A 25,635-nucleotide genomic window follows, 5' to 3' on the forward strand; every position below is an offset into this window, starting at 1 on the left:
GCCTGATCGATCCCCGAATCGACGCTCTTACTCCACCAGCGAAGGTGGGAGTAAGCGCCGTCGACGGGAAGCCGCAGAGGTCGATTTTGCCACCGTCCCTACAGCGGGGTAAGTCGGCTGCGATACGTCGAATTCAGCTACGCGAATTTGCGTATCTTAAATCGACCCCCCCCCCCCCCCCCCGTAGTGAAGACGTAGCCTGAGACTCCGATTTGACGCTTTGAAAGGTAGTCCAGCCAGACAATGGGTCCCCTCCCCAGGGTGAAGCTTCAAAGGGCTGGTAACCGGAGGCATTCCATTAGCATACCCCACCTCTCTAAAGAAGTTGCCTACAATCCCACAATAACAGAGACAATTGCATTTTTAATACAATTAAGTTAAATGATACAATGATGTTAAATTTAATTTAGTAAGGTTTGTTCAGGATAATACAGGACCTTGTCATAGCTATCAAACTTTATCGCTGAGGCTCCAGTCCTCTATTGTCTTTAATTCAACCTGCTAACTCGCATGAAAACTACAAACTCTGCCTTATGCTTGCCAGGATTTTAACTCTAGTTAAAAACACATCCCCTCCAGTGAAGAAAAGGCTTAAGAAAACTCGGAACAGTCAGATTTTTCCTTTTAATCAGATCATGAAACATGGTTTATTGAAATAGAACATCATTACTCCCAGTACATGAATGCAGTGGCCAGGGCTATGTAATGTTAGCTTTAGGTGTTTGTTCTGCACAGCAATAGCAAGTAAACAGCTCATGGAAGTGTTTTTAAACTCCTGTTTCTTGTTTACTCTTTCCCCACCACTATCTGTGAAAATCATAGAAACTCTTGTCCTCTATTTTTATAGCAAATGTCTTTAGCGCTTGTTTTCTCAAACCATGTGTGCACTACAGGTGCTACAGCAGCACAGCTGCAGCGCCGCTGTAGTCGCTTCCTACATCGACGGAAAGGGTTTTTCTATCGATTGTAGATAATCCACCTCCCCAAGAACTATTCCATCGACTTACCCACGTCAGCACCAGGGGTTAGGTGGCTTAACTGTGGCACTCAGTGTGACTTTTTCACACCCCTGAGCACCATAACTATGTTGATGTAACTTTTTAAGGGTAGACTGGGCCTTAATGACAGTTAATGAATCATAACTTCAAGTTTTTAATTTATTGCCTTTGTCTCAAACAAGTACATTGTTAATTCTTAATTAGAGCTAATGCTATAAATTAAAAAGTGTGTTCTGTATTATAACCAGGATCCTGGTGATATAAACACGTCTCCTACTTGGTTCTTATATTTCAGCAAAAGTTGGTCAGACTGACCTGTGGTGCTATTGTTTAACAATAGCACGCTTTATCTCATTGTTCAGTACTGTACATGACCATTATTTGTCCTTCAGAAAAAAACATTCTGTTTTGAAGTCCTAGGGAATAAGAACATTTTACGTAGATGACCTTCACCTATCGGCTACAAAGGGAAGATGTTGATATGGTGGTAATTTGCATTTAAGAAGCCAAACAGTATATTAGCGAAGTAAATTGGTTTTTGGAAGCAAACTGTTGTCCAAATTAAATGTATTAAATAAGCGTCTAAATTTATGCGTTACTGAAAACTATTTTATATTTACTTCTTGAAGTAAAGAGAGCCCTGAACACTAATAAAGTATGTATTTTTATCTGGGCTGATTTTGCATTCGTAACACTGATGGGGAAGCATATAGTTGTGTGTGTTGCATTACAGAAAGAATATTGGAGTCTTTTGCATCTCTCCCTGTTCTTCAATTTAAATATTCTCATGGGTTTATAGTGCTGGGCAGGTTAAGAAAACGAGGTTAGATGTGATTAATAGGACCTGATTGAGATGTATAAAATCTGAGGTAGAGAACGAGCTGCTGCTGTGAAATCATTTGAGATCTCATACCATCAGGCTTAAAAACAGGAAAGTTTCAGTCCTTTTCCCTCTGCTTTGTTGGTCATTAAAAAGGAGTTTTGTTCATTGCTGCTGTGTGATGTATAAATATTGGGAATATCATCTTGTCTGGAGATCTTGGAGGACAAAAGAACAGGAGTGGGAGTCTTCTAAGCTCTTAATCGAAAGATTGGGATGATGATCCTTTAGCAATGACTTTCCCCCTAACTGCATTTCAAGCATTTGCTTTAAATATATGTTTACAAAAACACAAACCAATATTCCTTTTCTACTGTTTGGGTTTCCTTTTCTTGATGCTTCAGTCATAATTGTACTAGTTCTCCAGTTGTCTATAGTCTTCCTAGGGAATCAGTGTAAATAAGACCTGAATGTACATTGATGAGGATTGGACTCTCTTAATATTTTTAATTTTTTTATTTATTTATGTTTATATTCCAGACCTCCTTTATGTATTGCCAAAAAAGGGCAAATAGTTTTCAGGTCATCATCAAAGAAATCGAGGAAAATTTATTTACACTGAGGGCATTTTAATATGTGGAACACACTGTTACAAGCAGCAGTAATTTTTTTTAGCACAGAGGGGGGACTTTTAAGAAAAACACACGACAAAACAATTTAGCTAAATAAGCAGAGGGGCCCAAAATGTTAAACTTTATTTTTCATGGGTTGGACGTGGGGAAAGAACAAAATTCTTAAGACTATATGACTAGTTCAGATGTTTTATAGATTTGTAGAATCAGTAGTTTCTCAATGAACTGTAAGAACAAAACTCTGTAGAATTAATTATTATGAATGTTAGGAAGCTTGTTGCCAGCAAAATATTTGATTTGAGAAGCTGAACTACAAGGACATGTTTGTGATGTTTAACACTCCCCCCCCCCCCCCCTCCCCGCCCACCACCACCAGTTAAATCACTTACTTGAAAGGAGCTGGGGAAAAATGTATCCTAAGTGAGCATAAGCAACTATGTCTCTGAAGAAACTGCAGTCAGATTCATGAGAATCAGAAAAATACTTGGCAAATTGTATCATAATTCCTAAAGCTGTGGAGAGAGAGGTATAGTCTATTGCAAGTGTTGCACTAGGAACCAGGAGGAAGTTGTTCAGGGCAGTGACTAGTATAGGTATTTGCTAGGTAAGGTATAAATTAAGGCAGTAATGCAATGAACCTACAAGGCTCAAGGCCTGTAAGACAATATTGTAGCCAAACTAAGGCATAAGGCACCAAAAAACCTTAGCATAAGTAGCTAACCAAGACTAACCCTAGATAAAAGATCTCAAAAGATAGACTGCTATAATGACTAAACTGCTAGTAGGTAATCACTGAGGTGGTAGTTTATAACTGCTTGTGCTATTTTTAGTTAAGGACATCTGACCACAAGAATGCCATGGTAACTAATTGATGTATATGCTAATAAGCTTTAGGTAAAAGGATTAATAATCTATGGGGGAAGGGCACACCAACATTAGTAGGGTGCGAAACTACAAATGAGGAAAAGAGGCTGAAACCCCTACTGAATATGCATTGGGCATTGTGGCATCAGTGTAACACATCATAAAAGTTGTATCCCAGTCTGTGAGCTGGGGAAGGGAGAGATGTAGCTCTTGGGAAAGGCCAGGATGACTACCAGTGGTGACGGTGAGGGGGAAGATGAGGAAGATAACTAACATTTCAGGGTTGTTGTTTTTTTGCAAGGGATGGTGTAAGGATTGGGATGCTCTGCTCGTTCTGTATTACCTCTACCTGCCTTGCTGGGTTGGAGTGTGTGTGAATTTGCTAAGTGTGTTAATAAGACTATTATAACTATAGTATGATGTGCTAAGTGAAAGAGTGTTGCAACCATGCACATTGGAGATCCCAGCTGAGCAGTAATTCTGATAATGCTGAGCCTAATCTTGGGACAAGAACCTACCAAATTTCAGAGAGCTAAATGGGGAAACTAAATCAGTAATTTAATCAATATACAATCAATAGATCAGGCAACACTCATTTTACAGCATGTAGGGTGGTGTGGGTGCTTTCGCATTTTAGTTAATCGTTAATTCATTTTAATCCCGGATCTATGGCTTTTGGATTCAACAGTGCTGAGCACCCAGAGCTTTTATTGAATTCATAGGGAATTGAGTGCTCAGTACCTCTGAAAATCAGGCCTTTAACCTCTCTGCTTACCTTCTCCATCTGCCTCATGAAGTTAATTTACATACCTCATTTGACTGTTGTAAGGATGTAGTAGGTAATGTTTGTAAAGCACTTTTCATGTTCAGAGTCCCAAGTAGTATTAGATAGTCAGGGATGCATACTGTGAGCCATGTTTTGCGACATTAAAATTCCCAAACATCACAATTAAGTTTACTAAAATAAGTTAACTGAGTACTTAACTGTGGTGCAGCATATTTGTTCCAGTTATACACTTTCCTCCTTTTCATGCCTGCCCCCAAAATTGAGTATTATAATGAAAATGATTATGCTTTGAGCCTGGGACCCCACTGTGCTAGCCACTGTAGAAACATAACAGAAGCATACCTCTGCCCCAAAGAGATTATGATCTAAGTGTAATGCTGTAAGTAATGGGTAGATAAAAACAACCAGATGGGGGATCACAGGGAAACCATTTAAATGACCGTGTTCAGCGTGAAGAACAGTGGCCACGTAACTTGACAATGTTTAGGGAGAGGGTTTGCTTTTTGTAGGCATCATGGCAGAAAAGAGGTTTAAGGTCTGATAAGAACAATTATATTTATTTTGAAATAGTAACCTTTTTCTAAAATTGTCCCTTGGATCTTGTTCAAGACTGCACTTCCTAATGACATACATAATCTGACCAACTTTTACTGGCCATACTGTTGGACCCCACACACTGCAACGAATTTAAATCTACTCAAACGCATAATCTATTGTTAAGCAAAGTAAAATATAGGCTACAACAAAAATGTAGACTTGGATCTTTGCTGTAACGTTTTCTATTTTGTTGAATTTATAAAGTTACTGGATTAGAACAAGTTAATGTATATGTTTAAGACAGTTGTGTGGGGCAACTGGAAAATGACTAGGAATTTTCTATTGTACTCTTAACAAGGCTTTTGTTACTTAATTGTTAATTTGCAGAATATAAACATATCTGTATGCAATACAAATTAGGAATAATGATGTCAAATTTGGTGAATATTGGCTAAATACTTGTTGGGAAATGTTCACTCATAGCTTCTGGTTCTCTCTCACTTCTGACATGTCAGCTGATCTCCAGTATAGTTGGACACGTTTTAGAGTCCAATTAATAACATTGGCTTCCTCTTGGCATCCTATCTTAAAGTGAAGTTTATAATTCTATAAAACAATAAGCCAACATTATTTGAATTAGTTGTTTTCTTTTGCCATGGCTACAGTAGCTATACATATAATAAGTAAAGCATAAATGATTCATGCTCAACCTACTCTTTCCATTTTCCTGGCTAATTCTGCCTCTTCCTCATACGTTTACCCTCTACAAAACAACCGTCCATCATTTCTAGCTCAGTAAGACTCCAAAAACAACTGAAAAGAAATAAAAGGACAGATTTTTTTTCAAATCTTTCAGATATGCCTATTATTTCTCCTAACTCAGTCAGCTACTCCATATTGAAGGATAAACTTTTAGTTAAGAAAAATAACAAAACAAACAAAAGACCATTGATCCTATCTTTCAAATAAAACCTACCTGTTCTATCAAATCTACATAAGATTCACCTCTGCCAATTTTTGTGTAAATAAATCCTGAGCTGTTGACCTGACCTTGTCTATAACCTCTAATTGTAGCAGATAAAATAGGTAGTAGTTTAGCTTAATTACAACATAATTCCTTCAAATGTTGCTTATGCATGAGATTTCAAGGAGCTTTAACAATATGGAAAATGTGAAGAGCCTGCCATATTCCACTTGTTCAGGACAAAAAAGCCCTGACAAAGGCTGCTAAATTTCTTATCTGTAATCAAAGAATAATTCCTGCAACGTTTGGGGAAGGTACACAGTGGTTGAATCCAAGATTTAAGTTTTTAAGACAATTCAGCCTTTTTTAATGGAACTGTGACTGGTGCTTCCATAGTATTCTAATCATTCTGCAGTCTGATGTAAAGGCATTTTGTATCTGCTGGAAAACCAGTGGTAGTCTTAACCTGTAATACATGTATTTTCGTCTAATGTTGCTTACTAATGTCCATCTTGAGTAGAGTATTAGGATGCAACTTGCTAATGAGGAAAAGATTTTAAAAAACAATCTTCCCCCACCACCCGAAAAAAAACCCTGAAGGCATGAATTCATTTTCAAAAAAATAATTTAATTAATCTCGGAATTCTTCCAGTTTGGTGAAAGGAAGTCTGGATGGAGTAAGCCTTGATGATTGCACATAATTTTATGCATGCAAAATTTTTTGGAAAGGCTAAGAAAATGCTAGGGAAATGTGATCTAGATGAAATTACCATAAGGTAGATGTGCGACTAGTTGAAAGACCATACTCAAAGTAGTTATCCATGGCTGTCTGTCCAATTGGGAGGATGTATTTAGTGGAGTCCCACAGGGGTTAGTCCTGGGTCTGGTACTATGCAGTATTTTCGTTTAATGACATGCATAATAGAGTGGAGAATAGACTTCTAAAATTTACATATGACACCAAGCTGATAAGAGGTTGCAAGCTCTTTGGAGGACAGGATTAGAACTTAAAACAACTTTAGCAAATTGGAGAATTGGTCTGAAATCACCAAGATGAAATTCAGTAAAGAAAAGTGTAAAGTACTACACTTGGAAGGAAAAAGTCAAATGCACAATTATAAAATAGAGAATAACTGGCTTGGCTATAGTACTGCTGAAAAGGATCTGGAAATTATAGTGAATCACAAATTGAATGAATCAACAATGTGACACAATTGCAAAAAAAGTCTGTTATCATTCTGGGATGTATTAACAGGTATCATATATAAAACATTGGGGACAGGGAGGTAACTGTCCTGTTGTACTCAGCACTGGGGAGGCCTCAGCTGGAGTACTGTGTCCACTTCTGGATGCCACACTTTAGAAAGGATGTGGACAAATTGGAGAATTCAGAGAAGAGCAACAAAAATTATAAAAGGTTTAGAAAACCTGGCCTGTGAGGAAAAGTTTTAAAATAAACTGGGCATATTTAGTCTTGAGGGGAAAAAAGACAAAGTGGGGACCTGGTAAGTCTTCAGATATGTTAAGGACTGTTGTGATCCGGACTGGTCAATTGTTCTCCATGTCCACAGAAGGCAGGACAAGAAGTAATGGGCTTAATGTGCATCAGGGGAGTTTTAGATTAGATATTAGAAGAACTTTCTAACTATAAAGATAGTTTAAACTCTGGAATAGGCATCCAAGGGAGGTTGTGGAATCCCCATCGTTGGAGGTTTTTAAGAACAGGTTAGACAGCCGCCTGTCAGGGATGGTCTAGGTTTACTTGCTCCTTCTCAGCACAGAAGTCTGGACTTGATGACCTCTTGTGGTCCCTTCCAGCCGTACATTTCTATGATTCTATGCTTGGTGTAGAATTACTCATTAAGAAGCTGTGAATTAAGCAGCCTGCATGTGAAACTATAATTCAAATGGAAAAGCCCTTCTTATGAGAGCTCAATCACTGAGCAAAACTCTCACACAGGTGCTCTGTGATTGAGGAATGGCAGCATAGCTCGTGGATTTAGGAGAATGCAGACTAGTTGTTCATTTTTGTCCAAATTTCAAAAGCGACAAAACGATGCCAAGAGTATTTTTCCTTTCAAGTGTCCTATTCTGCTAGGGGAGATTGCTTGCAGTCATTAGAAAGAAAATTTGTGCAAGGGACATGTACTATGTAATATAATGTTATTTTTGCAATACCTCAAGTTGTTCCAGGATTTTACTGAATAGTGTCATTCATGACTAGTCAATAAATAACTTAATTGTTAATTAACTGATAGAATATGATGGTATTTGTCTTGATTTGAATAAGCCAGAGCAAGAGGAAAAAAGTATTTACAGCCTAGATATTTTCTTTCTCCTGATGAGTTAGAAGTTTTAGAGTAAACAATTTAAGTATATATTTAGGGGGTGTGAGCCATTTAGTTAAGATTGTGAAAGTGTACCAACCAAAGTCCAGCATTCAGGCAGTCCTCGTACCTTCCTGCTGTAGGCATTACTAACATTATGTAGAGGAATCCTTCATGAACATTCTAAAATTTGAAGGGGAGCTCCATAAATGTGTTCTACCTTAATTTTATATGCAAAGTTTTATTATGTCATGAATAGAAGAGATAATACTTGGATTTAGATTTGTAATGAGTCCTCTACATAGCAGATGTCACATTTGTGTGTATTTTTTCCCAGCTAAATTGTTTTTTAAATGATAATCAGTTTTTCAGTATGTTTACATGGAGCTGCTCTGAGAATCTTCACTTTTACTATAGTTTCAGTCATAGGCCTAGAGATAGTAATGACTGTTGTAGTCCATGTTCTTTAAACATTGCCATGCTTCTTAAATTTTATTGTCCAATACGAGATGATAAAATCAGCCATCGTTATATGTGAAATGAAAAAAATAAAAGCTTACAGGTTGTGTGCAAGAAGGAAAGATTCTGTTACTACTGAACTCTTCCCTCCTTTCCCAGCCCCTGAATGCTGAGAAAAATTCTTCCTTCTGTTCTTCAATTCCTATCCCATTTACCCTCAATCTTTGACTTCGGTCTTCCATCCTCCAAAGAAAAGAATTTCCACACCAATTCTTCAAGTCAATGATCTCTGCTCTGTTAATGTAATTATTAAGCATTTGTGGAAGAAAACTCTTGAATGCCTTATTTAATTCTACTAAGTAAATTTTCTGTCACAAAACCTTATTTCAGCTAAAGTGTTGACTGATTAATGTTGGATGTTATGCATATACAATAACCTTTGTTCCTTCCTTCCTTCTCCCCCATCCCCACTGTTTGTACAGGCTCTTCAAAGTAACCTGAAGTACTCCCTCTTGCCAAGACGTCTGATTATCAGTAAGAGATTATCTCAGTGCTTACATCCAGCTTTACCTAGTGGAGTGCATTTAAAAGCACTAGAGACCTATGAAATCATCTTTAAAATTATTGGGACAAAATGGCTTGCCAAAGACTTATTCCTCTACAGGTAAATTGCTCTTTGAACACTCAGACTTAAAATTTCATAATAGATTATTTTTTTAAATGACTGAATCTTTCTTTTTCTTTTTTTAAAGCTCTGGCTTGTTTCCCCTGCTAGCAAATGCAGCAATGTCAGTGAGGCCTATTCTCCTCGGTTTGTATGAGAAATATTTTCTTCCTCTGCAGAAGTCCCTCTTGCCAAGTCTTCAAGCCTTTGTAATTGGACTGCTGCCTGGATTGGAGGAGGGATCGGAAATTTATGACAGGTGGAATTGCTTTTGTTACTTTAGAAACATAAAATGCAATACTCAATCACTTCCCTATTTATTGAATTTTTATTTATTTATTTTGAAGGAACCCATATCTAGAAATCCTCATCCAGAGGGAGGATGTCTAATGGAGGGATACTGAGTGATGGGATGGAAAGGGAAAAATACTAGAAGTTGGAAGGGAACAGAAGAAAGACAGATGCATGAATGCAAGGGGATGTGGGGGAGGGGTAAGGGAGAAAAGAAATACAAGGATAAAAAGAAATTGAAAATTAAACTTTGGGGGAAAGTTGCATTGAGGCAAATTATTGAGTCGTCCACTATATTTAGAAAGCATCACAGCTCTCCTTTCAAAATTTCTGAATACTTACCTTTCAAATCTGTAATGGGGTATTGAGGAGATCTTTTGACAGACTAAACTAAGCCTGTGTTTTTTGCACTCCTTAAATCTTTTGATAAAGGGGAGTTCCTGTTTTCCATACATATCTAGATTGCAAGCATTCTATACTAGAAGACCACCTTGTGGTCCTGGCTGCACTAGTAAATGTACCACTTCTAAAACTCACTATCAAAAATGCCTTTTTCACCCAAAGGCCCTTAGTGCGGTATTGAAAATGATGACCAGCTAGTGTGGTCAGGTTCAACAAAGTTCAACACACTTTGTAGCAATGCATGCTAGATTCCTGGTTGAAGAGGTCCTATTGCAGTACACTTAGTCACTAGGCTTTTGGTTATGTAATGATTGTACTTCCATCAAGTAATAGCTGTAACAAAACTATTTTGCAACAACCTGTTGCAGGAATTGCGCCCCTAGATAACTTTCATTATATTTCACTGAATACTCTCTATACGTAGACAGTGACTAAATGTTTGTCCTATACAGTACGTATGTGTTTTCCAGATTGATGCATTCTGTTCTCCTTCCCAAGAAATGGTGGAATTGAGTTTAGTTATAATTGTCTGTTTTGACAAAAGATGTTTTGTTTAGCTTCATGTAATGTTTCTTTGTAAAACAGTCTCAAGTCAGGAAGGCGTAGAAAAAGCTTTATTTACATGGACAGTTAGCATCTATTGTTATGAGTTAACAAGAATAAGCTGCATTTGTTTAGTGACTGGTAACTAGCTTTTAATTGCTGAATTACCGGCTGTTAGGCAGATGGATAAGTATAAGTGTTGCCTCTTCTTCAACTGCTGCACAAAAGAGTGAGTTTAAAGTGTGTGTGTGTTTTGTTAGATTGGTTTATACCAGGGATCGGCAACCTTTGGCACGCGGCCCGCCAAGGTAAGTACCCTGGCGGGCCGGGCCAGTTTGTTTACCCGCTGCGTCCGCAGGTTCGGCTGATCGCGGCTCCCACTGGACACGATTCGCCACTCCGGGCCAATGGGGGCGGCGGGAAGCGGCGGCCTGCCTGCGCCGCTTCCCGCCGCCCCCATTGGCCTGGAGCGGCAAACCGTGGCCAGTGGGAGCCGCGATTGGCTGTATACAGTGAAGTATTGGTGCAGTTTCTTTATTCTGACCCCAGTAATTCTTTTGAATCAAAGTCATCTTCTCATCTGACCTAACCAAAGTCTTTAAAATATTCTATTTAATTGAAACTCACTAGGTTTGAAGTAAGAATTAACAGTAGTTTCAGGTACTACACTTTATCCCCAAGGTCCCCTGTCAATTTTTGTGGTTTTATAATCTCGTTTTTCTTCTTTCTTTCTTTCTTTCTTTTAATATTTTTTCTCTCCCTTTCACTTTTAGCTGTGTCTCTCTGGGGACACACAAATGGGATGGCTAATCATAGTGAAGTCTCTTGTAGTGAAACACTATAACTTTACATGGTAGTGCAAAAAGCACAAAGTAAGCCGAATGACAAGTTTTTTCTTTAGTTTTTGAGTTTTACTCTTCTTGGTTGTGTAAGAATGGTAAATAAAACACTTTAAGGCGGAAGCGATTAAGCTGGGTAAATTTTACTTCAGCTGTATTGAAGTCTGTGTCTATACTGAGTATTTTCAGAAAAACTCCCGCTGTTGGCCTAGCACTGATGTATCTCCACTGTTGCTAGCAATGGTGGAAGCACTAGTATAGATCAAGCACGGGCATTCTCAAATTTCAAATGAGAAAATTTTTCAGGACTTCACAGGAAAAAGAACACAAGTCATTTTCCCTCCTTTTCCTGATTTCAAATGCAATTTTCCCACTCCAATATAATAAAATACAAAGCTGAAACTATAGGGAGCATAAATCAGGGAAGCATTCTGTCACATTACCGCAAAGTGGCTGAAATTTAACCATTAAGTGCAGCAATACTGTGAAAAGCAACTTTGCAAAAAGATATCGTGTGATCCCATATTTGTGTCCATTTTATTATTTTAAAACTCAGTCTGCTCAATTTACAAGTACAAATATGTGTGGGGTTATTTTCCAACTACCAGCCCAGTAAGCTTACACTAGAATCTGAAAGTCAATTTAGGTTCTTTTTGGCTCGGACATCAGCAGTAATACATCTTCTACAATCAGAACATAGTTAATAATTCTGCTGTGTGTGAACTAGAATAGCAGCTCACATACTCATAGCTACATTGGTTGTGCAGGATTAGCAATTTTTGTGAGTGAAAATTTTGTGGTCATTAAAGTAAGTAAGCTAACTGAATGTACACTGGAATCAGGTTTCTTAAGGAAAGGTGTTTCTCTTTTACATGGTTGGTTGTTAGAGTAGAACCAAGCTTTACATTCTGCATGCAGTATTATTGCAGACAATTGGAAATTAGAGATGGAAGAAGCTTGACACAGTTCAGGGCAACTGCATCTGTATTCCCCCTCTGTGGTCCAGCAGGGCATCCCCTTAGGTTTTCAGCTCCCCAGCCATTGCCTCGCTTGGGTAGAGACACACACACACACCTCTTTCTGACTAAGGGATTGCCACACTTCACAGTCCCCTGACTATACTGTGAAATCCTCCACAAAAGACAGGCTGCCTAAGCAGGCTTCTTTTGCCTTCTCTTCAGAGACGATACACAGTGTAATTGCCACAGACATAAGGTTTCACACGGCTCTTTCTAAGCAAGAACGTTTTAGTCTCAAGGTAAAAGCATTACAGAGTGAACTAATTTGAAACAATAAAAAAAACCCCACACAAATGCTAATAAGCTTACTAGAGATCCCTCATCCCAACTCCAACATATGCCCCTGCAGTCCTTCAAAATCCCACATTGGGTGTTCCTGTGGTTTCAAGATCATAACATCCTTTTGCCCAGAACAAGAACCCTCATGAGACTGTGAGGCACTCGTTTATCCCACTTGAGCCTTTTGAAAAGACCATGAATAGGTTAAGTATCAGAGGGGTAGCCGTGTTAGTCTGAATCTGTAAAAAGCAACAGAGGGTCCTGTGGCACCTTTAAGACTAACAGAAGTATTGGGAGCATAAGCTTTCGTGGGTAAGAACCTCACTTCTTCAGATGCAAGTACTTGCATCTGAAGAAGTGAGGTTCTTACCCACGAAAGCTTATGCTCCCAATACTTCTGTTAGTCTTAAAGGTGCCACAGGACCCTCTGTTGCTTTTTACATGAATAGGTTGTCAACCAGACAATGGATTTCTGGTCCAAGCAAAGCTTCAAAAGGATGGACTCAGAGGTGGGTCACTTGCATTCTCCTCACCTCAAGTATTTGCTGGGAAATCTACTTCACGCTTACTGTCCCAAAAGTTGACGTTTTTACTATTTCTCAAAGATTTCATTAGTCATGTCTCTGAGAAAAGTGGCATACAATTCCACAATAACATATAAACAATTGCCTTTTTAATACAATGGACCCCCAAAGGCATTAAATTTAATTCAGTAAAGTTTATCTTTATTGTATAATATTTGTCCAGGATATTGTCCTATCTGTGTCAAGGCTTTCACACACTCCTTTTTCTTCCTCAGGCAAGTGGGTGTGATGATCCTTTGGGCTAACCTCGACATAATTATCACACAGTTTTTAGATGTTTAAAATAATATTTTAAATTTAGCTACTATAGATATTGAACCTGATCACCTAATATGTTGTATTAAAGTGTACACTGTACAAATTTTTTAACAACCAATGAAAAGTTAAAGTATTTATATTGCATTAGTGCAGAGATGAGCAAACACTGAAATGCATGCGTGTTTCACTGAAACAAAGTGACTTAACACACAGCTAAAAATCATCATCATTCTGTGCAAGTCCTTATAGTATGCATGAGATTCTTTCAGTGCAACTGGTTCAGGAATTAGCTACCAGAAACTACTGCATTATTTACTGTCCAGTTACAGTTTGTGTGACATTTATGCAAAACAGGTAGTTGCTGGAGAAGTTGCCAAAGTGGGCAGACAAACATTGTTCCATTGAATGCGCACAATGGTAAAAGATTCATTACAGCACTTGCCATTATGGCAAAATTATATTGGAAAGGGTAACGGGGCAATCCCGCGGGCCAGATCCAAAGCCCTGAGGGGCCGGATCCAGCCCGCGGGCCATAGTTTGCCCACCCTGAGCTACACGGTATTAACAAACTGAAAGTATTGCACTTGAATTCAGTGACAGAGTTCAATGGAATTAACATTATATTTTACATGGAAAGGTAAATCTTTATAATATTATTACCTTTTTTCCCCCCCCACACAGAACAGATGCTTTGCTTGTGAAGCTGTCTGTACTAACAGGCCAAGAAGTGTTCTATGCTGCTATCTGGGGGAGTGTTCTGGTCAGCCCTTCTATAAGACTTCCTGCTTCTCTGTTTGTTGTGAGTCATATCAACAGAGAGTTGTCTGGAAAACAGCAGAAGTACATGCTGGGAACTGATTATAAGCTCACAGTAAGTTCATTACGTTGCTAGTGGGATATTCTCAACTACCATAATGCTGACACAAACTGGAAAACAGTATCCTTCTCCGTACAAATTAAAGTCCCAATCTCTTTAAAGAGCATCAGTAAGAGAATGAAATGTCTAATTCAAAATTTGCTCAATGAGTGCAGAATCTCAACTGAAGTGGTAATAATGAAAAATAACTCTTGCGAACTTTGACCAATATGTAGAATGGCAAATAGGTCATTTAAAAAAACATGGTCAGTGATACAAATAAGAAATGGATGGTGTTGCCTTGTTACAGTAAAACTGATTTAACCCTGTTATTTAGTTGTATTGCAGTAGTGCTCAAAGACTCCAATCAGAATTGAGGCCCTATTGTGTTAGGCATTGTACACAAACAGTTCAAAATCAGTATCCGTTTTATACACCATAAAAAACAAAAAAGGAGAGGTGGAGTGAGATCCAATGCATTCTTGCACTTAGTGAAAAGACTATCCTCTGCAACCACTAATATTAGCTGCCTACCTATTGCAGTTGTCCAGAAGTGCTTGGGAGAAGAAGATTGGAGAGTCTCATAATTCTTGGCTCCAGAAAGTAGGACAAAAATTTGAAAAATAGGAAATGAGTAGAGAAGCGGTGCATTGGGGGAGTGAACTGCCTAGGGGCGGCATGTCCTTGATAATTTTTAACCAAACTCCTTTACAACCCCAGCATTTCTGCACTCACCTTGGGCTGCAGCTTCTTTGGTTACAGGAATATTAAGTACAGCATTAAGGATTTGACTTGGTCTAAATCAGAAAAGACAAGAAATGAAAAATAAAGCTGACATGCCCATCTTTGCTTACTCCATTTTGCCTTTAGGAATGGAATGTCAAACTCTCTGTCATTGTACGTCAGACACAGTGTTTAAGATGTTCTTGTTTTTTTTAACTTTAACACTGTTCACCTTTTGACATTATTTAAAATAACATACAACTAAACCAAACAGCAGTAAACCAACAGGAGAACTCCAGTATCTATTGTCTTGTATTTAATTTCCTTTCTTGAAATTGAAAAATGTTTCATAGGTTTTAAATTACCTATCGTTTTACCAGAAATACTGGAATAACTGTAACTAATCATCAGACAGGATGTGTCCTCTCAAGATGCATTGGCAGGCATCAGATATTCAAAATTGTGGCCTACCCAGATATGTGGAAATGCTAATCATTATATATGGAAACAATATAAAGCTGAATCATTTTTATGTTCTCCTATTTGTGGAAAGAAAGTTCTCTTTAAATATGTAGTTTTCGATGCTTTCCAAGTGTCGCCGTGCCTCAGTGGGTCACAGCTGAAGATGCCAGATGCAGGACAAACAGCTGAGAAATTACCCAATAATCATACTGTTGTCAATCCTTTAGTATCTAATATCTAAAGGTTTATTTATAAGAGAAAAGAAAGAGGAGAGAGTTCAAATGGTCAAAGGAATCAAATACATACATGCATTGCAAAGTTCTTGGATCGGGTTTGAAGCAGTGATGAAATGAACTGCTGGTTTATAATATCTCTGGTAACATCCAAAAGATTGGAAGGTCCTCAGTCCATTGATTAGAATGCTCCTTTTAGCGTAAGTCTGTAGTCCAGAGATCAGAGCAGGAAAGAGGCAAAATGGAGATGTTCCAGGGCCTTTTATATTTTCTCCCATGTGGAGGGAAAACTCTGTCTTACGCTATGTCTACACTACGGACCTTACAGCGGCATAGCTGTAGCAGTACACCTGTGCCGCTGTAAGGTCTCCCGTGTAGTCGCTCTTGGCCAACAGGAGAGAGCTCTCCTGCCGGCATAGTTAAACCACCCGCAACGAGCGGCATTAGCTATGTTGTCAGGAGAGCCTCTCCTGCCAACATAGCGCTGGCCACACCAGCACTTTTGCCACGGAAACGTCTGTCGGTCAGGGGGGTGCTTTTTTTACACCCCTGACTGACAAAAGTTTTACCAACAAAAGTGGTAGTCTAGACAAACCCTTAGTTTGTGGAAAAGTACAGGAACAAGATGGAGTCCAGAGTCACATGAGCAAGTCACATGCCGTTGCATGCTGTGATGAGTCATACCAGGAGTCATTCCCATATTCTGGCTAAAATGTCCTCCGGAAGGCCCATCCTGCGGGGATAAACTTCTTCCATGGCCCATTGTGTTCGTTGATGGGCCATCAACTCGAATGGTCCAGTCACACTGTGCTAGCTAGACTAGATATAAACTACTTTAGTTATCACAGGAGCAAACACATTTGAAATAAAGGTATATAGTCAATACTCATAACTTCAGGTACAAAAAAGATAAATGCATACAAACAGGATAATCCTATTCAGCAAATCACAACTTTTCCATTGACACTTTACATGACCTACTTTGCACAAGATTTTTTGCTATTGTATAACAGTAGTAGCAACACTGATATACATGGTCACATTTTAATCATATAACGTCACACCAAGTAAAGGTACTGATGTTGGTATTCCTATTAGAAGATAAAATAAATAATTAAAATATTTAATAGCTGTCAACAATATTCATAATTTAGGTAATGATTATAACTATAAATAAAATGGTATTATGTTTCTTTCTCAAATTACAGGTAAAATCTTTGCGTGTATCAGTATTGGATTCAAATGTTCTTGTGCAAAGAAACACTTTGGAAGTGCTTCTCTTCTTTTTTCCATTTTATACATCTTTGGTAAGAGCATTATTTGAATGTCATTATGATTACATTTTATTGGCGGAAGGATAAGATCTTACTGAGGGAAGATTCTTGTAGGGTCCTACATAATCTAGATATTCCTGTGAATACACACCAGTTATTTTCTCTTTCTAAGGATATGTCTATATGACAAAAAAACCCAAAACAACCCTGCAGAAGCAAGTCTCAGAGCTCAGTTCTACAGACTTGACCTCATGGAACTTTACACTGTGGCCATAAAAATAGCCACATAGACATTTCTGCTTGGGTTGGTCTTTGGGTTCTGAAGCCTGGGGAGGGGAGTGGGTTTGACCCTGAGCTCCAGCCCAGTCTGGAATATCTACGTGATTATTTTTGGTGCCATAGCATGAGGTTCACAAGCACAAATCTGTAGACCTGGGCTCTGAGACTTGCTGCTGCAGGCTTGTGGGGGAGGGGGGCGTTGTTTTTGTTTTTAATTCCCTTTCTTCCCCTCCCCATGTAGACATACCCTTGGGGTCTAATCCTGCACCATTTGCAGTTACTAGTTTGGCTGTGGACGGGGTGAAAGTAACGTACAGGACTTACCGGTACTGCTGGAGTCCTGAGGGGGGCGGGGCCTCATCCGGAAGAGGCGGGGCCTCTCAAGATTTAAAGGCCCTGGGGCACCGGCTGTGGCTGGGAGCCCCAGGGCCTTTAAATCAACCTGGGGCTCCCAGCTGCCGAGGTGGCTGGGAGCCCCCAGGGCTCAGGGGCAAATTAAAGAGCCCTTTAAATCCCTCCCGCAGCTCCGGTGGCTGGGCTGGGGCCAGGATTTAAAGGGCTTGGGACTTCCCGCTTCGGCAGGGAGCTCTGAGCCCTTTAAATCCCGGCCCCAGCCCGGGTGCCGAGCTGCGGGCGGGATTTAAAGGGCTCTGGGCTCCCCGCTGCGGCTGGGAGCTCCAGGACTTTTGAATCCCTGCCCGAGCCTGGCTGCCGGGCTGGGGCCGGGATTTAAAGGGCTTGGAGCTCCCCGCCCCGAGCCCTTTAAATCCCCACCGCAGAAGCCGGTGCGGTCCAACACGGTGTACTGGCTCTTGCCTGTACGCCGTACCGTACTGTACCGGCTTATTTTCACCTCTGGCTGTGGACTTCAGCAGGGTCAGGCATCCACTTTGTTTCCCCAAAGTCCCACATAGTGGTTACCATCCATTAGGCCTGAGACACCACTGGTGTTCTTAAACACACACTTAGGGGTTGCTAACATAAAATGTGAAGAGCTCAAGCCTGAGCAACTATGTATAGGAAATTAACTGTATTTTTATTTTTCCCAGCTAAGAGTTCTTAAGTGGTTGGGGTTGTCTGGACTAAATTAAAATATTTACACAGTATTTGCAAAATCAAATAGATTTTTCCCCTATTACTTTTTGCTAGTTTGTCTCCTAGCATCATCCTAGTGTTGAAGATGTCAGCTAATTTAGTTTGTTAGTGAGTAACAAAATGGTTAATTCTTAATTAGGCTTGATGTCTTAATTGTGGTTATGCAATAAAAATTTGAAAATGACCACACAATTTTAAAGGAAGACTTCAGTGGATCAATTTCTACTGAGATTTTAAATTGCAGGTTGTTGATGGTTTGTCCCTGTTCTCCTTTAGTAGGCTAGATCTATTAACATATCTTTGTCAGTATTATATCTGATACTGGTAGCCATTAGAAATTAGTTAATTGTGAATTTTACAGTTCACCTACAGCTAAGTTGTCTTTATTCTTTGTCTAGGACTACAATGAAAGTGCTATTCCACTGCTCAAGTCTGATGTAGTCCATATTCTCTCAGCAGCTACACAAACACTCTTGAGGAGAGACATGTCACTAAATAGAAGATTATATGCGTGGTTGCTAGGTACTGTGCAATATGTGGTAACATTAAGTGTAAATATCTAATTTGTACTTTGTCCACTACATTTGAATATACTTTTCCAGAGATAAATAATAGAAGTCTCTTCATTCTGTTCATAAATGACAACTCTTTTGCAATTGAGAATTCTATTAAGCCAATATTGTTTCAGTTGATAAATAAATTCTGCCTTCTTAAATCTTAGTGTCTCTAACAAATACTTGATATCCCTCATCACAATTCAGTCTCGGAATGTCTATAACAAGTTTGGGAAATAACTTTAGTCAGAGAGCAAACATGCCTGAATTTGAAGCAGAAATGATTGTTCTTTGTAATCTGTGAATCTCGATTTACATACCATAGCATTTAAGAGTATCTACAACAATTCTGTACAGATGCAATTCTTAAACTGTAGTATGTGAGCTGTTGTCAAGTAGAAAAAAGGGTTGCTTTAAAGTAGTGAATCGGAATCAAAATCTTATCCCAATTAAAATTACAATGGTGATAACATAGTTTCAGTAACAAACTGATAACAATAATTACCAAGTTAGTCTTCCATTTATAAGACTCCTTAATACCAGGCTGGCTTGGTTGTCTCTTCTCTCCATATGAGGGGAGATTAATAAAATAGGGACTTTTCATGTTGGAAAAGAGATGACTAAGGGAGGATATGATGGAGGTCTGTTAAATCATGACTGGTGTGGAGAAAGTAAATAAGGAAGTGCTATTTACTCCTCATAACACAAGAACTAGAGGTCACCAAATGAAATTAATAGGCAGCAGGTTTAAAACAAACAAAAGGAAGTATTTCTTCACACAGTGCACAGTCAACCTGTGGAACTCCTTGCCAGACGATGTTGTGAAGGCCAAGACAATAACAGGATTCAAAAAAGAACTAGATAAATTCATGGAGGATAGGTCCATCAATGGCTATTATCCAGGATGGGCAGGAATGGTGTCCCTAGCCTCTGTTTGCCAGAAGCTGGGAATGGGCAACAGTAGATGGATCACTTGATGATTTCTTGTTCTGTTCTTCCCCTCTGGGGCACCTGGAATTGGCCACTGTTGGAAGACAGATACCTGGCTAGATGGACCTTTGGTCTGACCCAGTATGGCTGTTCTTATGTTCTTATTGCTAGTGCAATGCTCTGTCCTGCAGAGAACTGATGTTGGATCTAAAGCTTCAGTCATAACTCACAAGGGTGTCAGGGTTTTAGAAGAGGCACAGAAAATAGCATGATGAAATCTTGGCCCTGGTGCAGTCAGTAGCAATACTCCCATTGATCTCATGGAGCCAGAATTCTATCCAGTTGCTTAATCTCTGTGGGGAGGGAGGAGGCGACGACTTCGATCGGCTCTGAAGGGATCTATCTATCTCTAGCTTTCACTTCCAGAAGGATGCTTCAGGCCGACACCATTTCAAGGGTTGGGAGGGATTTGATTAGCTGTTGATGATGGTGATACATGTATTACCATAATCACCAGGATCCCATTGTGCTAAGCGCTGTACAAAGACAGCTAAAAGATGGTGCCCGCTCCAAGCAGCTTACAATCTAAGTATAAGGCAAGAGATAACAGATGGATATAGACAGAGGGCTAGTCTACACTGGCAATGCTAAAGCGCTGCTGCGGCTGCGCTTTAACATGCCTCGTGTGGTCGTGGTGCAGCGCAGGGAGAGAGCTCTCCCAGCACTCGATAAAAACCACCTCCACAAGAGGTGTAGCTCCCAGCGCTGGTGCACTGTCTACACTGGTGCTTTACAGTGCTGAAACTTGCTGTGCTGGGGGGTGTTTTTTCACACCCCTGAGCGAGAAAGTTGCAGCGCTGTAAATTGGCAGTGTAGACAAGCCCAGAGAGAGGGCGGGAGAACCAGGAAACAATGAGACGATATTGGTCATAATAGGCATTGATCTCAATACTCCAGTATCACAGCCATTATCAAGTTTTTTGTGTAGGTATCACAGAAAAGGAGAGTTTTAAGGGTTTTTTTTTTTTAAAGGATGTGAGTGAGACAGTTTTGCAGATGTTTATGGGGACTTCCTCCTGAGTATCACGGGAATGTGGGAGAAGGCACAAAGGTGCTTGTTCGAAAATTTTAACAAATGGGCAATGGAGTCTGGCATCACAGACTAATTGGAGGCAGGAGTTGACAGCTCAGTAGTGAATGAGAGATGACGGGTAGGGTGGGGATAGCCCATGAAGGGCCTTGAAAGTGAGGACGAGTGGCTTATGTTTGATGTGCTAGAGGAGAGGGAGCCCAGTGAAGGGATGCAAAGAGAGGTCATGTGGTCAAAACAACCAGCAGGGAAAATGATCTTTGCAGCAACTTTCTACTTGAATCCAAGGGCGGCAAGATTGCATTTGTCCAGGCCAAAGAGAAGAATGTTGTAGTAATAGACATGAGAGCCTGCACAAGAGTTTTAGCTGTGTGGATGGATAGGAAAATATTTTAGATATTATGCAGAAATATCTGCATGGTTCAGTCATAGCCTGTATTAGAGGCCCTAGAAAGAGGCCCAAGCTGCAGATGACACACAAGTTACTTGGTGGTTGGCCTCCACGTAAGCGCACATTTTTTGAAGGCATTCAGCCTGGACTGGAGCATAAACTACATCTTGGACAAATTCAGGTTAAAATGAATATAATTGCTTCTATTGCTTGTTTTATGGTATGTATGTTACATCAGTATTTTCTGTACTCATGATGTTTTTATTTAATTTGTAGGCTCTGATATTAAAGGCGGTACTTTTGCTCCAGATTCTGCAGCTTTTGAAGATCATGCCCTCTATTTTTTTGGAAAATATTCCAAAGATCTTTTAGTTGAGGTTGGTATTTATTTTGTTAAACCTCAGAACAAACTGCGGTTCATCTTGTTCACTGTATGTCCTTCATGGCCTCTCTTCCTGAACTATAACAGATGGGAGGAGATCATTATTTTGTATTCATTTGACAGGAAGTCTGAACGCATGTTGTGCTGTTTTGTTCCATTTTATGGGCATGCGATGTAAATGGAATCTAATGAAAACTGCCAGTTCCGACTACGCTAGCCTACCTGAATTACTAAAAACAAATCCTGTTTATCCAAAACTTTCTTGCGTATGTATCAAATAAACTGAAAATTTCCTTGATTATCTGAATTAATTTATTCTCCCCCCTATTCTGTTTTAGTAATCAAAGTTTGACTAAGTTTGGCACCTGGTGCAAGAATCCAGACCTAAAATTATTAATAAAATGACAGTATCTCTCCTTAGTAGTTGTCACATTTTGGTGTTTTCTTTTAACAGGCTTTGATTGAAATATTGCATCAGAAGTTCTCAGAGGCTGCCTTAGAAGATCATGCATATCTGAAACCTTTCCGTATCCTAATTAGTCTCCTTGACAAACCTGAAATAGGTAATATTAAATATCACTACTGACACAGACTGCTAAGAACTGCTGTACTATAGTGATGACATGATGTATAGAAGGCTTTCTGTTAATCATCTCCAAATGGTGCAGTCCCTCCTCTACCCCAGGTTCCAGCCCCTGGGTCCTATATTGCAGAGCAGCCATCCATTTCAGCCTCAATATTCTGCTCAACTCCCCACCCGGGGGCTATTTTCTACAATCCTGTCGCTGATCTGACTTTCTCTTTGGTCTTTTGCCTGCTTCTGATCACAGCCCCTTTCCCAGGCTGCATATCTCCCTCTGGCTGTTAGGAAAACAACAAGTTCTTACCCCTCCCTGGTCACCTTCCTTATCTCATTTAGCTTAGTTTCTTGGGCAACTCTCTCCTCTTTCTGTACAGTGTCTTTCCCAACCTTTGGCTGTTCCTGGCAAGCCTCCTCCCTAGGCCCATCTTGCTCCTCCTGAGGCCAGGTCTACACTACCGCGGTAGTTCGACAGCTGGCAATCGAACTTCCGGGTTCGAATTATCGCGTCTGGTCTGGACGCGATAAATCGATCCCGGAAGCGCTCGCCGTCGACTGCGGTACTCCAGCTCGGCGAGAGGAGTACCGCGGAGTCGACGGGGAGCCTGCCTGCCGCGTGTGGACCGCGTCTGAACCGTGGTAAGTTCGAACTAAGGTATGTCGACTTCAGCTACGTTATTCACGTAGCTGAAGTTGCGTACCTTAGTTCGAATTTGGGGGTTAGTGTAGACCAGGCCTTAGTCTCCCTTGACTGATCTGCATATCCTGTTTCCCGCAGTAGTCACGTCCTCAGTCTGTCATGTGCTCAAGAGATCCACAGTCCTATAATGCAAGCTGGCAGTGCCTCACCCATAAAGGGCCAGCACATCCTCCTACACTATGCAGGTGCCAAGATTACATACCTGATTTGCTGTATATACCAATATTTTGTAAAACCTACTCAGAGAAGTATTTACTGTACTTGAACATGTGACAGACACAAGATGCTTATGAGTAACTTGTGGTTATTTGAAACTTGTGTACTCTTTGGCAACTTGTTGCTTACGAGATTTGTTTTCTCGCTGAAGGAATCTCATGCCTGTAAACCATCTCCTGTAGAAAATGACGTTTTTTAATGCTGTGCAGGAAACTGGGCATGGTAACCCTGCTTATGAAGATTTTATCACAGTATCTGTGTAGATGATACCATGAATGAATAATTCACATTATGAGCTTATAAATATTTAGCTGACAGCGGCTTAAATTTTTTAGTATTTGTCTGAGGATTCTCCTATTTCATGGATGGTGGAGAGGAAAATATCTTTGTTTGCCTCTCTCAGTGCATTTGCCCCTTTGTTCTTTACAAATTCATCAATACATCAGACAGCATTTATGTGAAAAACCAGGATGAACATGTACTGTCCTTTACCAAGTGAAAAAAATTAGTACAGATTTTGTTCAAGGCGCTCAGTTCAGTGTTCATTTGTCTACAAAGGAAGCAAACTTCTTGAGTGAATGTAACAGGATGCTTGCTTTTCTTGTCCAGGTGTGACTTTCTTTTAGACACATTGTAACACAGGTAGATTTCTTTTTAAAGGGTGCTTTCTTGCTTAAGAAATATTTATATGATATAAGTTGTTACACTTAGAGCCTTTTGTTATGTATAAGCACTGTTTGGTATATGGATTTTATTTTATTTTTTAAAATTTCTGAGCAGGAAAGCACTGTTAAATAAAACTATTGGATCAATCAAATATATATTTTGTACATTAGGATATAAACTAAGCTATAATCCAAGAGCAAAAGCAGTGAAATAAAACCTGTCCTGCATTCATCTAAACCACAAAATTAGAAATATTCCTATTTCTGTAGTACACAAAAAAGTATTAAAAAGCTTCTTGAGCCTTAAGTCAATGTGAATTAGACACTTCATTTTGAAATCAATATACTGCAAAGATACTATGCAAAAGAGCATAACATAAAGAGAATATTTTTCTTCAAGGCAGTGTGACCTAGTGGATAGAGCACTAGACCGTGACTCAGGAGACCTGGTTCTATTCCTGGCTCACCCACTGGCCTGTTGGGTAACTATGGGCAAGTCACTTAATCTCTCTGTGCCTCAGTTTCTCCATCTATACAGTGGAAATAATGGTGCTGATCTCCCTTGTAAAGTGCCCTGAGATCTATGAACAAAAAGCACTATATTAGCTGTGACCAGGGTCCCAGTGGGGGCCAGCTGAGGCCACTCAATTAGGGTGAACTGCAAAGAATGAGGTAGACAATCCCCAAAAAGCTGGTGGATATTCCAATACTTTGATTTACCAAACCAGCATAAAACAGCTGCTTTATTACCTTACTGGTTACTCAGAAATCCAAACAACACAGTTCCCTTAAAGTGATCCAGCCTCAGGCCTCCATCCAGGTACCTAAGTCAAATATGATGATTTCTGAAAATCTTATTTCATCATATAAAAGAAAAGGTTCTACCAATCCCAAAGGATCGGACACATTACCTCCCAGGTTATTGAATATTCCAGATCTTACCCAAATACACACTACAGCCAATTCTTATTAACTAAACTAAAATTTATTAAAAAACTAGAGAGAGTGTGGTTAAAAGATCAATATACATACAGACATGAGTTCAATTCATTGAGGTGCAGATTCATAGCAGAGATGGTGAGCTTTGTAGTTGCAAAGAGTTCTTTCAGAAATAGTCCATAGGTTCTACTCCAATGTCCAAATATCATATTCAGGGCGTTCCAGCATAACTGGGACCTCAGTCTTGCGACTCAGACTTCCCCTGATGAAGCCTAAGCAGATTTGAGATGAACAGGATCAGGACCCAAGGATCTTTTATACAATTTCGTGTCCTTTTTTGACAAGTTGGAATTCCTCTGGGAACAAAAGGTAATTAGCATGACTTTGAAGGAGGTCCATCACCGGTACTTAGCCATACAGATTAACATAAGGCAATTTGCTTGTTCCTCCACCATTCACAGATGACTTGCTAAACATTTCAAAGAGAAATGAATACAGAGATATCCTGTGTTTACAATTCATTTAAATGCCAGGATGTTCTTTTGATCTCTGAATTAACAGAATACAACATAGACAGGGACTGTTGATTACATTGTTGACCCTATTAATATATATGTAAATACACAAAAACTCAAACATTATCTGCCCACATGTCTTTTGAGGGTTATTTATTTTACAGGATGTTTAACCCTTTCTAGCCATGCGTCACATAAGCATGAAGTATTAGTCCTATGCAGCTTCTTTAGGTTCATGGCTGGGCCTCAGATGTGCTGTTAGCACTACGGACTTGCTTTTCAAAAGCGCAGAGCACCCACAATTCCAGTTAAAGTCAATGGGAACTACAGTTGCCAGCTGTTCTGAAAATCAGGCCTTCCTTAGTGTATTTCTGATCCTTTTTTCCTTGATAGGCTTTTTTCTCTTCTCCATGTGTTAACCTGTGTGATCCTACCAACTGTTCAAATTTCCATGTATGGAGTTGAAGACTTCATTGTAATGCCA

General features: G+C 39.6%; 1 protein-coding gene across 1 annotated transcript in view; it reads left to right on the forward strand.

The window, feature by feature from the left end:
• Nucleotides 1-25,635, forward strand: part of DOP1B (DOP1 leucine zipper like protein B) — a 94,862-nt gene that overhangs the window by 17,918 nt on the left and 51,309 nt on the right. Inside the window, exons 3-9 of the mRNA XM_065403664.1 lie at nucleotides 8,871-9,052; nucleotides 9,141-9,311; nucleotides 13,949-14,138; nucleotides 16,750-16,848; nucleotides 18,588-18,711; nucleotides 21,431-21,531; nucleotides 21,991-22,099. Coding sequence (XP_065259736.1) covers nucleotides 8,871-9,052; nucleotides 9,141-9,311; nucleotides 13,949-14,138; nucleotides 16,750-16,848; nucleotides 18,588-18,711; nucleotides 21,431-21,531; nucleotides 21,991-22,099 — 976 coding nt within the window. The remainder of the gene's footprint in view (nucleotides 1-8,870; nucleotides 9,053-9,140; nucleotides 9,312-13,948; nucleotides 14,139-16,749; nucleotides 16,849-18,587; nucleotides 18,712-21,430; nucleotides 21,532-21,990; nucleotides 22,100-25,635) is intronic.

The sequence above is a fragment of the Emys orbicularis genome, chromosome 1 (genome assembly GCF_028017835.1).
Source record: "Emys orbicularis isolate rEmyOrb1 chromosome 1, rEmyOrb1.hap1, whole genome shotgun sequence".
NCBI lineage: Eukaryota > Metazoa > Chordata > Testudines > Emydidae > Emys > Emys orbicularis.